The sequence below is a fragment of the Lutra lutra genome, chromosome 6, assembly GCF_902655055.1.
Source record: "Lutra lutra chromosome 6, mLutLut1.2, whole genome shotgun sequence".
NCBI classification, from domain to species: Eukaryota; Metazoa; Chordata; class Mammalia; order Carnivora; family Mustelidae; genus Lutra; species Lutra lutra.
The window spans coordinates 126,982,422-126,998,730 of record NC_062283.1 but is presented as its reverse complement, the minus strand read 5'-3'; the positions used below and the strand labels follow the sequence as shown (position 1 = coordinate 126,998,730).

At 36.4% G+C, this 16,309-nt stretch overlaps 1 protein-coding gene across 5 annotated transcripts in view; it reads right to left on the bottom strand.

Annotated features, from left to right (window-relative positions):
* The window catches only part of LIN28B (lin-28 homolog B), a 148,145-nt gene extending 132,364 nt beyond the window's left edge, over positions 1–15,781 (bottom strand). For 2 of the 5 annotated variants that reach the window (XM_047734770.1, XM_047734768.1), the window contains exons 1-2: positions 15,458–15,781; positions 6,692–6,740 (exon numbers count right to left, since the gene is read on the bottom strand). Coding sequence is in view for 2 of the 5 variants with exons in the window: in XM_047734768.1 (XP_047590724.1) it covers positions 6,692–6,728 (37 nt within the window). In the remaining 3 variants the exon portion in view is untranslated. Of the gene's footprint in view, positions 1–3,936; positions 4,063–6,691; positions 6,741–14,542; positions 14,940–15,457 lie in introns of those variants that run through there. The other 3 variants (XM_047734769.1, XM_047734771.1, XM_047734772.1) reach the window with 3 other exon arrangements.
* Between the last annotated feature and the right edge of the window lie 528 nt (positions 15,782–16,309).

Sequence of the window (16,309 nt, the reverse complement as noted above, 5' to 3'; positions counted from 1 at the left end):
AAGCCATTTAAATAAAGCAACCGATGTTACGCTTTTTTTTCACCCCTAACAAGTCAGCTGCTCCATAGTAGTAAACCTGCCCGGAGTGCAAATTTCATATTTAATTCAATTCTTAGAGGAAAATATATAATTTACAAACGATCTAATTAAACCTAATTACATCTCCACGAAACTTTGGATAATAGTAACATACACATACAATAAGACGAAAGCGTACAATTACCTGATCGTGCCCAGAAATTTTTTTCAAATTTAAAATAAGACCCTACCGGAAAAATCGCTAGCACCTTCACGTACTCAAATTACGTTTAGGTTTATCATTTCTGAACATTTTGAAGGGGGAATTGTACTTCACAGGTTTCTCCGCCATCTCTTTCCGGGGGAGGAGATGTGATTAATGACTTCCTAAATAACAGACCAGTTTTCCAGCCTAACATAGAGTGAACCTCAATCAGCGGCGATTGTTCCCCAAGAGCAAGACGACGTAAGGCAGGGAGGGGGAGGGGAGCGCCAGGCAGGGGAGGTGAAGAGGAGCCGCCAGCACAGGCGGCTGCAGAGCCAGAGAATGAGGTGGGGGAGGGAAAAAAAAAAAAAAAAAAAAAAAAAAGCGGTGGCAGGCGGGGGGGAGGGGAAAGGAAAGAGGACAAGTGGGAGAAAAAAGGTAAATTCATATCATATTGATCGGACCCTGACATTTAAAAAGTCCACTACCAATGGACAGACGAGTCAAATAAACGAAAATGTAATAACGGATTAGGCTCCCACTGTCTCTTCTCTGGCCTGGCCCCAGTTTCAAAATGCTTATCCTTTACCTTTCAAATTGATTCAAACGATCGTTGATCACTAGATGCTGACTCCAATATTACCGCCCTCATCGAATACAATAAATATTATGGGTCAACTAGAAATGCTTTACTTCCTTTAAAATATAAAATACAACCTGTTTTTGAAACCTTAAAAGCCCCACCACTCTTTCCCCTACTATACCCCCCATTTTCTTAAACAAGCAGTTTACGGAGAAACTGTACAGATACCACTTCCCTTGGGCAAAGCTACAGCGTTGACCCTCCCCCACCTTACCCGCAATCCCCCTCCCGGCGCTTCAAACAGGACTACACTCCTAACTCCAGCCACTGTTTCTCACAAACTAAAATGTGGGCACTCTGAATCTAAAAGCATTTGAAAACCCACAGAATGCACCTATTTACACCTCGTCCCCATATTAAATAACTAAATATAAATTCATACTAATTGGTTCAGAACTGAAATAAATGGGTGTATCTAAATATGTTTTTTTCAGCCTTTTTTGGTAAAAGGCATCAATCAAGACTGATTAATTTGGAAAGATTTTTCGTGTTTATTTCTTTTGTTGCTTCCCAGAAAAGGAGATAAAGCTTTCTCATTTTATTTACTTTGGGGAGAATAACCATGTTCTAGCTGGTAGGGAGGGAAGCAAAAGTGTAAAAATCCAAATGATTTTGCAAGAGTAACAAAAGTGCTCAAAAAAATTATTTGCTAACAAAACATTTTTAGGCATTAATTACGCTGACCTATAATGAAGTAACTTTAACGATGGCATTTCAGTTTAAACATCTTACATAATATTGAAATATAAAAAACTAATTTAAAATAAGTTATTTGTTTTTTATATCTTAAATGAGAGAATTGTTTTTTAAAATCAACATATGATAAAAAAAATTAACATCTGATAAAATCAACATCTGGAAACAGAGAAAAACAATCTGAAAAAGTATTCATGGAAATTAAGGGTTAAGTGCCATTATTTATTAAAGTAATTATCATAAAATTCATAGACCAGTATAGTCTAGTGTTGTCACCAACACACATTTATGGTAAACAATATTTTATCTGTAAGTTTATTTTTAATTAGAAGATAGTTAATCATCATAAAAATCAGAAACCATATATAGGTGGATTCTGAAACCCTTGCTAATTGTTAAATTTGATGAGATTCAAACCTATCGATCTATATATGAAAAACTGTGAAATACCATAACTGAACCACATTGAATGGTATGGTTATGAGAATCAGAGCCTCGCCTGATTGGGGGCCTCCAGTATTAGTGGAATTAAGGTAGGGTTCACTGGACTGGTCACTGGTGTCAGAGGTTATCGACTCATTCATTTCCTGAGAGGGACATCAGCCTTTCAAGTTGTGTAGAAGGCTTTTTCCAACTGGGAACTCTGAGAAATCCTCTAACATTCATTCACAAAGAATTTAAGCCAAATACGTGTACATACCTGGGGGATGGGGAGGAAAGACAGAGGGAGAGAAGAGAAGAGAAAGAGTAAAAGAGGAGGAGGGGAGCAAATTGGGAAGGGAGTGAAGGAAGGAGACACAGTGAGACAGAAAATATCACTATTTCAGGGATATGGCATTGTCGTTCAAATAGATTCATCTTTTCTGCTTAAAATCCTTTTATAAAACTGACCATAATCTCTTTAAGCTCTAAAAGTGCTTCTTTCACAGAAAATAGTCCTATGAATCTCCTAGAATGCTTTCCAATTTGTCACCTTCCTGAAGTCTTCTGGTTTTAATTTTTTTCTCATTTCCTACTTGTTTTTAGTGCCAGAAAGACCTGTGTTTGACTCAAAATGCATGTTTTGTGAAAGCCAAATCTTTTAGTAGCTTGGTTTATCATAGTTCTTTCAAAATGTTTCAAAAATGAGTTCAAGTAGTGACAAAGAATCATCAACACACTGGGGAGAGAAATTAAGGAATTAACCTATCCTATGCCTATTCGTCATCACAATCTAAGATCTCTTCTTCATTTAAAAAAATGAAGTACATATTTTATTGGCTGTTTTCTTTCTTTCCTTTTTTTTTTCCCCCTCCAAAAACTCCAACAGTACAATGCAAGGAGCCTAAAGAGGTGCCAGAGCCACCAAAGTTGCTGTCAACTATAAGCAATGAGTGACTTCTATTCCAGCAGAAACAATGCTTTGGTTCTTCTTAAAACTAGGAGGAGGGGCCGTGGCACTGCGGCGAGCGACTCCACCAGCGCTCTCCTCCCGGCAAATAAGGCTGGGGTCTGCAGCCCCAGCGCCGCCTTCGCAGCCGCGAATCTTCCCGCGCAGCTTGCGCCCCAGGGTCGCCAAGACCCCCAGGCCAGCGGATCCGCCCTTTCCCTCCACCTCCCGCCCCAGCAACTTCCTGTCCCCTTTCTCTCCCCAGTCACCTTTCCCTTTATTCATCACATCCCCACCTCCTCTCCAGAAGTCAAACCATTCCAAAGAGGCTGGTGATTTCTCATTAATAAGGGCTTTTAAATTTGTCATTTTTTCCCCAAGAACACTAAACAAAAGAAACCCATGCCTTCACTATTATGAAGGCAACACTTGGCACAATCTTCTTTTACTGCATATGTATGGCACTTATAATTTGGTCCCTTTATCTGTGAGATGTCAGATGTCTGCTATCTAGGAGAAGTGAAGTCAAAGGGGAGCGCAATCAGAACCCGAGATGGACCACCACCACCACCTCCACTCCCCCATCAAGTCAAACCTAAAATGGAGCTGTCTTCAGACAGAACTCTGGCGCCGTCCTTTCGGGAAGCCGGGAAAATGTGGCAATGCGCCTTTGGAAACCAGGAAAAGACTTATGCAGGGAAGGGGGTGGGGGGCAGCTAGGGATCATTTTAGGGAACCAACGCTGGAGCCCGGAGTGAGGTTTCCCTGCCAAAAGCTGCGCACCCACACGACGTGCAAACTGTTCCCGATCCCTCCCACTCACTGTGTATCAGTAAACTACTCGCAAATTACTTTTCTTGAAATTGTTACAATACGGAGTCAAATGAAAGAGTACTTGCCTGGGTGCACTGGTCTTACAGTAGAGGCACTTCAGAATTGGGGGAGGGGGATAATTTTGTTTTTGTTTCCAAAAAGCAAAATTCCATTCTCATTTAATTTCCTTACCTGGAAGCAAAATGCTCTGGCTTAAATACAATTGTTCCAATTTGAGGATTTTTTGATAATTTTTAGACAGCTGTAAAAATCTCTTAATTTTTTTCCTTAAATATCTTTACACATTTCCCCAGGTATAATTAAATTACAGAAAAACAGGAATTGATTAGCATAAAGCTGAAGTTTTCCAGATAAATTGCCTTCAAATTTCAAAAGCAAACAACTTTCTTTCCTTTTTGATCAGTTATCTTTCAGCAAAATATTTAAAGCAACACAATTAATTCAGAAAAGGAGGATTATTTTAAGACCACCATTTTGTAGAAACTTTCTTTTAAAAAAAAAAAAACTGGAATAGAAAAAAATCCTATTCTATTAATATACTTCTCCCCCAATGAAAAGGAGAAATATAAATTTTGTTATTATTCCTCCCAAATATTTTCTGAATTGTTCTTAAAACTTCCTTAAATGATTTTAATTGGAATAGAAATAGGTTTGAAAGATCATTTGGTGATAAGCATTACATTATTTTGCCCAAAATAGCACAAAAAGAAGCTTCATGTTTTATTTGAAAAAATGAGTTATATTTTTCACCTATAATATTTGAACATGTATTTTTCATAGTTTAAGAATATTTTTGCAGTGAATACTTTCTGTTTATAGAAATTACACTAAATAATGTAAACATACAAGTCTTTCCCTGTAATGAATGAAAATTTATTCTTTAAAACTTGATCTCATCAAAAGAAATAATAAGCTGAAATAAGAGTATAGACTGCTTCCAAGTTATTTCTTTAATATCTTCACTTTGGGTTTATTTGCAGGAAGGAGACGGGTAGATGGAAAATGGAAAGGAAAGAAGAGAGCAGGAGTAAAAGATTAGGCAAGTGAGAAGAAATCTTCAGACTTTGAAGATGCCTACATGAGAAGCAAATCTGTGGAGAAAAAATATCTAACTATATACTGAAGACCAGGGTTGCCTGGCTTGCTCAGTTTGGTAGAGCATGGGACTCTTGATCTTGGGGTGGTGAGTTCAAGCCCTATGTTGGGTGTAGAGATTACTTAAACTAAATAAAATTTGAGAAGGGAAGAAAGGAAGGAAGGAAGGTAGGCAGGAAGGAAGGAAGGGAGGAAGAAAGAAAGAGGGAAAGGGAAAAGAAAAGGAAACTGGAGGCCAGAGTTCTGGTCCCATTTAATGACCTTATGACCGAAGGCTAATCATTGACCTTCTCTGGGTCTCAGTTTCCTCATCAGCAATGTGAGGAGACTGAACCAGTCAATCTTCAAGTTTTTCAGCTTAAACGTAATCTCTGGAAATAAACTTTCTTTTGGTCAAAGTGGAGCCTCTCCCTGGCCAACACTTTTTTAGTCACAAGGAAACACAGACATGAAACTTTATTGCAGTCACTTAACACGTTGGTGTTAACATTATTTCCCAACAGAAAAGAAAAAGGTCTCTGAACTGCCTCCAATTTGCCACCAGAGAAAAAATATAACCAGTAGTAAGGAGCAACTCGTTGGTAAATGAAAATATTGTAGCAACTTTTCAGAATCTTCTAGTTCAGGATACTCATTAAGAGCATCATCTCCATGTCAAAGGATTCACTCTAGAGAAAAGTAAAGTGTTTGTCAAATAGCAGAGCCCATCAGTGGCTTCCTCATTAAAAATTTGATCTCCACTACTTCCTCTTGCTACATGCAATCTTATATTTAATAAGTTTACAGAATAATAGAATAACAGCTTTTTATTTGTACTTACTAATGCTCATAAACCTTGTCATATTACAGCACTTAAGTATGTTTTCAAACTAGTATTTATCAAAAGTAGACCCAAGACACTAAATTCAGCACAGCAGAAACCAAAATACTACATTATCATCAAATAGAATTATTACTGAAAAGTAAGTTTTCAGTTAATTTCAGTAATAGAAGGTTTACTTATCATGACGTCTGGGTGGCTCAGTGGGTTAAGCCTCTGCCCTCGGCTCAGGTCATGATCTCAGGGTTCTGGGATAGAGCCCCACATCGGGCTCTCTGCTCAGCAGAGAGCCTGTCCCCCTTCTCCCCCGCACCACCCCCATGGCCTTCTTCTCTACTTGTGATCTCTCTCCGTGTCAAATAAATAAATTTTTTAAAAATCTTTTAAAAAAAGGTTTACATATCAAAAGTCTAGGTTTTATAGCACACCTAAAGAAATAAAAGGGTATGTATTTTTTAAAGTCTAGGTTTAAATTATTATGAGTTCATATGATTTATTTTTGCAGTACAATGAGGAACAAATTTCATACATGTTCTTGAAAAGCAAAATAAATGGAGCTTCCAGATTAAGAAAATTTCCTGAATCACTGAAAAATGTTTAATATATTGTGCTGTTTATGTTATGGTAAATTATCTGGAAATAGCACCAAGTGTTACCTTTAATTCAAACAGGTATCTCTAAGTTCCTATTTTGTTATGGGAGTTATAAAAATGAACAAGCCACAAATCTCCATAAGCATTTAAATATCTGTTATCTATCTTGCATGAATAACAGAAAAGGAAATCACAAAATCCAATTCTGCTAAAATAAGAAGGAAAAGGAGTTAATTAGAATATTTCTTCCACACAATTCTGGTGGGAGTATGAGTTTATAGATGAAATCATCTGGAGTACAGTAGGATATGGTACCCTTCTTGCCAAAGTGGAGTCAAGTTTTCTTATATGCCCCCAGTAACCTTTTCATAACCTTAGTCAAGTTAAATATTTAATTGGAAAAAAAGTAAAGACTAACCTGGGGCTGATGAAACCTGGTTGAATGACCTCATCATCTTCTGAAGAACCTAAAATCAGAGAACTCAAGTCAGTACTACATTAATTGCCTACATAATTGCCTCTTCTTCAGTTTAATGGCTTATTAGAAACCAATAAAATGCTTAGGTGTTTGACTCTGTGAAGTGACCCGTAAACTTTTTTTTTAACAATTTAAGACTTAACCAGCAAAATCACAACCAATTGGCATAAACTTGCCTTTCATTCCTATTAAAGGACATTGGTTTAAAAAACATCTTAAACAAAACCATTAAGATTACTCTTAATTGTTCACGACCCAATTTTATGAAGAATAGTTTTAAATTTTTTCAGTTTTACACTGTAATTAAAAAATCCTATTTTTGAAGCCACTGTTAAAAATCAATCTAACTTAACAACATTTTATTGATGAACTTATTTGACTCTTCAGATATTTTAGAAGATAAATCATGAGAATATAATTGTGGTACTATACCATTCATATTGGGTCCATTACATTCATATACTATGTGAAAAAAATTGCTTTAATGGTAGTATGCTTAATCACTAAGTATATTTAATTAAAAGTATAAGATATATGAACCTACAATTTAAAAAGAAAAAACAGTTTTATTTCAAAAATATGAGTATGTACTAATGTTTTTAATACTTCCACTGGCAGATCTCATGACACAATAAAACTTGAAATAAAGAGGTTACCTGGTAATGAAGTATAGCAATTGGAAGAGAAACTGCTGCTGACCACTGATTTATCATTTTTTCCCTGGGTTTAGAGTTATGGAGGTTTGGAAAATAGATTGGTTTGAACATGCATCCACTCACCTGCTACCACCCAGGATTGTCTTTCTTCCCTTAACCAACCTTTATACACTACATCTACCATATCAACTCACAGAAAATAAACCATTATGTGTAAATTCTTTAAGTTGCAATCTAATTTTCTTCTGAAAACGAAATGAAGGCTTTTCCAAGTGCAGAGTTCTACTGAATGTTGACCCAAGATTCTTCTTACAAAGGATGACAATTCCACTGAGCAAGATTTGGAAAGAATAGAGGAAGAATGTGAACAAAAGGCACGTGAACCCCTGTATATTAAATCCCTCAGTTATCCGGTGTTTACAACCAAAAGACAGAAGACAATGACAGACCCTAAAGTTAACAAAATCCATTATTAAACTTATTGAAATAGTTTCCCCTTGTATTGAACCTATATTGTTTTGTTTTGTACCTCTAAGTGGGAGTGTACTTAAATATTGTACATAAATTTCAACAAAACCCTAGCTCATGTTTTCCTATTCTAAAAACCCACAGCCTATGCTTGATCTTCTCTATGTGCTTATAGTTACAGAAAACTTCAAACCAAGATATTTGAAAGACGTGTAAAAATCAATAGGGATTTGTCTAAAATTTTTTCAAATACTTCATTTAATTATAAATGGCAGATTTAATAAAGTGAAAATCAAATGGTGTAAGAAAGTTAGCTAAATGCTACTATAAATTTGAATGATGACGATGTTCAGATTTTTCACTATCTAAACTTGACATATGATTTTTTTTGGTTTTGGGTTTTTTTTTTTTTTTTTTTGACAGTTTTAATATTATCATCCCTTTCAAAGAAAAAGTAAGATGGAATTATTTTGACATTAATATACTTTATTGAGGTTAGGTAATGGTTTAAAACTTTTCAAAAACAAGGGTAGGAAAAAAATAGAATTAAATTTAAAGATGGATATTAAAATCTGTCCATCCAGTGTTTACTGAACAACTATTTCAGGAATGAGACAAATTTTAAATGTTCCTATCTTTACTATGGGTGACTATTTTATGACATGAATAATAAAGAATTAAAAAAAAGCCTTTGAATGCATGAAAATTCCAAAAACATCTTTTTGTAACTTCATACATGGGCATTTTCATTTAATAATAAGAGTTTTTGGTAAATTTTAGAAAACAAAAATCTAATTGAAACTGTGATATCCTAAAATACCCTTCTCTGCTCCTTCACTAGAATAATCTCTTAATCATTTAAATCTCCACTTAGATGTCTTTTTCTTATTGTTCCATACTGAGTACAATGCCTCTCCCATATAATACTGTACTGTAATTGGCTGTAATAGCCCATGAAAATGTTCCCCGTCCCAACCTGACGCTATGCTCTGTGGTGGTAAAGGGCGGAGGGGACTGTGTATATTTAGCTCATCATTGTAATCCTAACATTCCTTAGTGTTCAGTACATATTTTTTAATGAACCAATGACTTAATGAATTTCTGAACCCCAGCAGACTACTTCTAGGATGGTTTTTATGAATTAAATGGACTTGTATACAAAATTTTCTTAAAACCATCTTTTCATAAAAGAGAATGTGATAGGCAATTAATCACTTGACAATTGCTAATATGAAATATACACATATGAAGTGATTTCAATAATTTTACTTTATATATACATATACTATTACAAAATTGCTTAACTTATAATCACTGTTTACTACATTCTTAGATTTCATATTTCCTCCTATTAAAATATGTAACAACATTCTTCTCAAGTACTTTACATATTGTTGTTAATCCACTATTGTAACTATTCAATGTAAAAGAAAACTATTCTTTACTATACGCTCTTATTTTAAAATTGCCAAGCTCTTAAGCCCAAAGAATTGAGTAGTAATAAATAAAAAATGCTACTACATATTACTCAGAACTTTATTTCAATTCAATTTACATCATGTTGGTTTTTACTTCTTAAAAGAAGTTACTTTAAGTTGCCAAGAAACAATTTAGCAATAAAAAATATTCACTATAATAAAAGGAAAATTATTTCATTACTTATTCTCATCACTATAATTTCTCTACATTTAAAAAGATATCTAAAATAACAAATTTTGTTTCTCTTACTATCAGTATTTTCTAAGATAATGTAAATGCAAAGTACATTATGGTTTACTAAATAAAATATTCACTTTATGGCTTATAACAAAAATTAGCCTATTTACAATATATCTCAATTATCAATGAACTAAATAAATTCTTTGGAAAGCAAAATAGGTAGCAATGTGACTCTTCCTTCTTAGAATATTTGGGAGGAAAGCTTTTAAAAAATTACTATTTAAGATCATATAGCAAACATTCTACATAAACACCACAGTAAAGCCTAAAGCACAATACCTTTATGTTTATCGCAACTTAAATATAACATATACACATTTGAAATAAAATATTAGATATAGAAGTTCAATATTAAAGTCAATGTGTGTGCTTTATGAAAATGTTTTCTTACTCTGTTCTCTAAAGGAATGGTAGTATGTATTAAAACCCTTCACTGTAATTATTTTTTGCAAATTGAGTCAATAGATAAATTCAAATGCTGCCTAAGTAAAATCAGGATAAATAATTTTGTAATTTCACTGAATATCCTACTGTAATTTTAGATAAAACTGAAAATGCTGTATTCTCACCTACACACAGACACAGAAAAATCAAAGAAAATTACCTACTTCAAACTAAGGTAAAACAAATATTTCCAGGTGACTTTACACCGTTGAAAACCCATTGTTATTGGAATGTTAACACAGAAAAATTCACATTTCTTAAAATGCTTAGAACATTATCTTGAAGAATGAATTTTTATTACTTTAAGAAAACATTTTAAAATTGCATTTTTATACTTATGAAGTAAATTATAATATATTACTTTTTAGTATTTATAATACATTATGTAAACACTTAACCTTAGAGGCTAATATCTATAATACAGCTGAAATACAGAGATGAATTTAACTTTCTCAACTATTTTATAAACTGCAGTTTTATTGGTTTCACATAAAATATGAGCAGCTCTAGCAACCTCTTCAAACACTATAGTAAAATTTTATTCTAGAAAATAAAAAACTTCAATAAATAATAACTTAATTCAACTGGCAAACTGTCAAGACCATTTAAAGGCACTATGTTAAACGTTAATTGGTAAACAATTCTTTAACTTGAATGTGAGTGTTGTAGCACAATTAAGGCACAGCAGCTGGTTTTGCTAATGAAAACTGTATTTTTCACCATAAGAAAGAATAGTTTTATATACTAAAGCTCATAGTTGAGTCACTCTTGGAGTTACACTGAGTAAAATAAAAACAATAGTGGTTTTAGATTAAAGAGTCAAAATAATGGCAAAATTCCTGTCTTAATGAAGCTAATCACATATACTTTGAAGGCCCACCATAACTGTAAGATGAAAACTTTAGAGTAGCTTCTTGATATGGTAAACAAAAATGACTCTAAATAAACCTAAACACTTCCAGTTAATTAGAGTATTAACAAAACAATTTTATTTGATAATACATTTTAAGTTTTAATATATAATATTAATGGTTAAAAATTTATACCACAAGAGATTAATGACTAAATGAGAAATTTCAGTGCATTTGAAATACTTTCAATAAACATTTAACAAAGATCAAAAAATGTTTTAGAGGCTGCTCACCCTTATCTCACTGCCAGTGATCTAATGGTATAATAAATGTAATACTAAATAAAAATAATAGGATTTTAAATAGCAGAGAAGATTATATACTAAGAGAATAATGCAAAAAGATAAAACAATTTACAGATTTTTTTCAAAAAAATTTAAAACTACAGAAAAAGTAAAATCTCTTTTTAGTCTGTACAGCATAGAATATTTTAGCTGAAATATTTTTGAAGAATCTGAAAAAAATGTTACATAAAAGAATTGTTTGAAAAACATAAAAGTAGCATTTTGGTTCTTGAATTCCCAAATAACAAACAGTGATTTGAAATATGTAGCAAATTTAAAACATGTTTTTCCACCATTAGAACTGGTCATTCAACACTAAGTCCTTTTTTCTATATAATTAAGCTTTTGTTCAGCCATGAAAAAACTAGAAACTGATTGCTTGAAAATGAGCTGCATGCCCTTTGTCCTGGTTTGTCACCTTTGACCCTTAATTTGATGATCCTGCATATCAACCCATTCTATTTTTAAGAAAATAATGTCAAAGTTCTATGCCTAAAATAGTACTTTTTACAAAAATATTAAATGTATCACAACATTCCTTTTCAGGTAATTTCTACAATGGTTTCACACTAGTGTTCATTTCACAGAGTACAGAACTCAATAATATTGTAAGCAATAATAGCCTGGTATTTATCCTGCTTCAGACAATAGAAAATTTCCTCAAAGTACTAAATCAAGATCATTATAATTTCAAAATTTATATTTTTCTCTTTCTTTAGAAATTGCTTATATTATTGTTTCTAAGTAGAATTTAGTTGAGTGATTTCTAACATTATTAATTTCAATAATCACAAGTTGTTATGTTGATTTTGATAGTGCCAGAAAATAAACCAGAATAAAAATGCAAATATCAAGTTCTTACTGAAACTTACAGTGGTATCAACTAAAAGTGTAGTTTTTGAGAACTCATTCGTTGCTTAAATTGGTTTTAAAACCTTGTCTTCATCTAAGTGACAGCTTTTGAAAAAAGGAAAAAACTCTAGCATTGATCCCATTGATTTTACTGACATTATTCAAAATCAATTTTATACAATAAATTAATATACTTAAGAAATAAAACTCTATCACAATTTCTTGTTCATTTCAATACAGCTGGGTAAAAAGAATACATAAAAATATGTATGAAATGTAATGTATATATTTCCTACAGTGATGATGTAATTGAACCTCTATACAATTTCTCTGTACAGTTTTCAGTCAGATTTAGCAGTGACCAATATGGCTGTCTTGGTTCAGCACTATGGTCAGCGACTTTATAGAGTCATTGTGTCAGAGAACTACACCAGAGTATACATGCACACAGTGGGCAAACCAATGTGAGTCTATATTTCATATATTCCTATATATGTTCACATGAATCAATCTTAGTTTTTTAATGTAAGGAATTTTCATTGTTCTGAGTGGCAAGCTAGAAAATCTTTTTTTTTTTGTGACTCATCAAAAACAGTACTTATTTAAAAAGACAATATAGTTCCTTTAAAAGGCAAGAAAATTAGGTACGGGTTCTAAGCATTTAAACATTAAAACTGGAAATTTGTAGACTTACAGAACTTTAAAAGGAATTAAGATTCCACTAAAAATTATCAAATAAGAAAACTCTTTAGCTGACAAAAATTTGCAATGGCCCTTTCATAATCAATTACTTCTAAATTGTTTCATCTATGAATCTCCACTTTCTTTCTTTAAAATCAGCTCAGCTATGGATTAAGATAAATGTTTATAGGTCATTTTCTGACTGGAGCCTTCTAATATTGTCCCCAAAACTGGTATTTATGAATAGCACTTTAATTATTTTAAAGAGACATCAGTCCTAAACCCGAGGACTGTTTGGCATGTATGTTTTATTTAAAAATTTAGTTTTCCTTTATTCATAGTTTGTAAATTATAATAGCAAGGTGTTACAAATACCAAAAAAAGTTATACATGATCAGATAGCAAACAGTATCAAACTATCAGAGAGGTAAGATATGCTTAATCTTTTTCTTCAGAGTAAATAGGATTAAAAAAACTTTAAACCACTTTATTTACAAAAATCCTGGTGTTTTTGGAATTTACATGTGCAACACACTTTAAATCATTCTGAAGACTGACTTTGACCACTACCATATTAACACTCAATTTGCTTCACTTACAAAATCTAGTGTATTTCCCCCTTAACAAAGATTTTTTTATTTAAATCCTGATTAATTTCACAACAAATTTTTCATTGTTTCTGAAAGAAGTTTGGCATAGACAGATAATAAGATACTGCAACTGGACAAGGATTAATGAGAACTGATCCTCGAATCATTTGGTTCCAGATCTGTTGGCACAGAAGCACCTATAACTGGTTCTTATAACCAATATGCATTACAAATTGATCCAGACACTTAAATTCTTAATATTTTATTATCAAGCAATGATTAGTTGATCCTATTTGCAAAACAGAAAAGTCAAATAAAGCATTTTATTCATTTGTAGTATCCTCCCCTCCCTACCAAGTACTAGAAAGAGGCCTGTATGAATTTAATTCCTGAAAATGTTCAGTAAATTTAGGCATGCTGTATTGTCCTATTTCATACATTCAGAGATAAATAATTTGGGAAGAAAGAATTCTCCCCCAAATGGACAAGTGTCTAATTATTAAGCTCAGTGGAATACTGATTATTACACGTTCTGTTAACTTACAGTATAACTCCTCTCACATATGTGCATATCCATAGCAGAAAAAAATGGCATAAATTTCATCACAAATTTGTATTTTGAGAATCACATAAACTGGCATAAATTTCCAAGAATGTAATTTTAAATTTTAAAGTTCCCCTGAAATCTTTTATAAAGTTAAATTGTGATGTTTCATAAGTTACTGTTGGACTTAAAATTTTGCTATACCAACAAATGCGTTTCAGAAAGCATTTTTACATGTCACCTAGCTAACTATGATAATCATCTGGACAAAAAGGAAATATGAGGATTTTTTTGATCAGAGTAAAAAATCACAAAAATCCACCGATATTGTAAAATGTTTTAAATTCATTCTAACACTAGTTGCCATGTATAATTTTAACTTGCACAATATTTGCGACTAAGAAATAAAAACAATAAAACAGTAGTATAATTTATTCTTCCCTTGCATTAACAATTGTAGATAAAAAAATCTTCACTGGAGAATTTAGTTCCATGAACGGCAATCATACCTGGTAACCTTAAAAACGTATGGGATGAAAACAAATCCACAGAAAGAACAGAAAGGAACTCAAAGAAACACAGGAACCTAAGATTTCAGTCTGTGTTACATGAAACAATTCAAAATGGCGGACTATTACTTACATTTAAGAAATTTCCGCAATGAGGACACTAAATACATACTGTAAGATGTTACTCGAAAACACTCAATATTTACCAACGTGCAATTAAAAAAAAAAAAAAGTTTTGCAGTACAAATCTTCGTAATGCACCCGCTTCCGATGTTCCAGTCAGTAGTCAGTTAATGCTCCTGCGAATGCATCGGGGTTTTTTTCCTTTTCAAAAGCAACCTAAATCCAAGTGGGTTTTTCTCCGTTTTCCTCAAACCCTTAGTTTTAATTCATTAATGTATACCACCACTACCGAAGCAAAAAGGATCCCCGACGCCTGCCTGTTACAAAGCAGCACCGCTGGCGAAGTGCGCGAAGGGCAGGTGCGGACGCCCTCTGCTGGTGCGGCCCCGCGTGTCCGAGGCGCCAGTACCGGCCGCGGGAACCGGCCGCCGGGACCCCAGCCGGCGCCGCACCATTGCGACCCGAGTCGCCCGCGCCCCCTCCCTGCTCCGCCCTCAGCTTCCAGCCGGCTCCGAGCGGCGGGCGGCGACCGCGGCGGAGAGACTGGGTGGCCGCGCTGGCGACGCAGCGCCGGCACCGAGCGCCGACCCAGCGGCACAGAGCGGGGAGAGAAAGGTGTGAACCCGGAAGTACATCGACCGCCCGCATCTCAGTGGTAACACGGGGGCAATAAATCAGGGCCGGAGAAGGAAGGACGCGGCTCCGGTTCCCGCACGACAACTTGCTGCGAGACCTGTCACTTCCCCACCTTGCCCTGTCCTTTCCCCTCCCTGGCGCTCGCGCCTCCTCCTTGCTTCCTGCTCCCCGGCACCGAGCTCCCCTCGACGTTGCTCACGTGCCAGACCCGGGGCCGCGAGCGGCGTCCGCACCCGCGCGCACACCCGGCCCCACTCGCACTCGCCCGGCTGCGGGGCGTGCTGCTTACCTCCGGGGCCTCATGGTCGTGTCGCTAGCCCGGGTGTGAGCGGGAGAGAGGGTGTGAGTACGTGTGTGGCGTTCAGTCCGGGGGGACGGGGCGGAGGAAGGGGCCTGGAGTCTGTCACTTCCTGAGGGAGCGCGGCGGACGGAGACCCGGGATGCGCGCGGCGGGGCCGCGAGGGTCAGCACATTGTGAGCGGGAGGGGAGACGCGATGCGGAGGGGCCGGGGAGCGAGGGCGGCGCGCGGCTGCCGGGCGCGGAATCTGCTGTCGCCGCCGCTCCGCCGCCGCAGCCCGGCGGGTGGCTGGGCGCGGGGAGGAGGGGGCCGGGCCGGGGGGCGGAGGGGGGCGGCGGGCGCGGCGGCGGCGGCGGCGGCGGCGGCGGCAGGCTGCTCGACTCGAGCCTGCGTCAGGCGGCAGCACGCGCACACCTGCCCGCCGCCGCTCCCGGCCGCGTCATTGGCTGCCCGCGCCGAGCGCGCGAGATTGAACTTTCCATTCATCCTCCGGCTGGGTTGGCGTGCTCGGCGGTGGCAGAGCTTTCCCCGCCGGCTCCGGGGGAGGCGCACCGCCTCCTGCTGTTGGAAGGGCGCGTCCCCGCGCGGGGTGTGGACGCGCCGGGTCGTCGCCGCCGCCTGCTCCAGTGAAGGCTTCGAGTGTCCGGGCCTGTCACTCTGATCCCACGGCGCTCTGCGCCTGATCCTGGAAGAGCCTTAGTTGGAGGTCCCTGGGGTGCGCCTGGAGGGAGGCAGGAGCGATACCGTACGAAGGTATCAAATCGCATCCTCAGCCCGGGTCGTCTTCCGCTTAACAAACGCTCTGGAGGTACCATGCAATAGTGAACGGCCAACTGTGCACT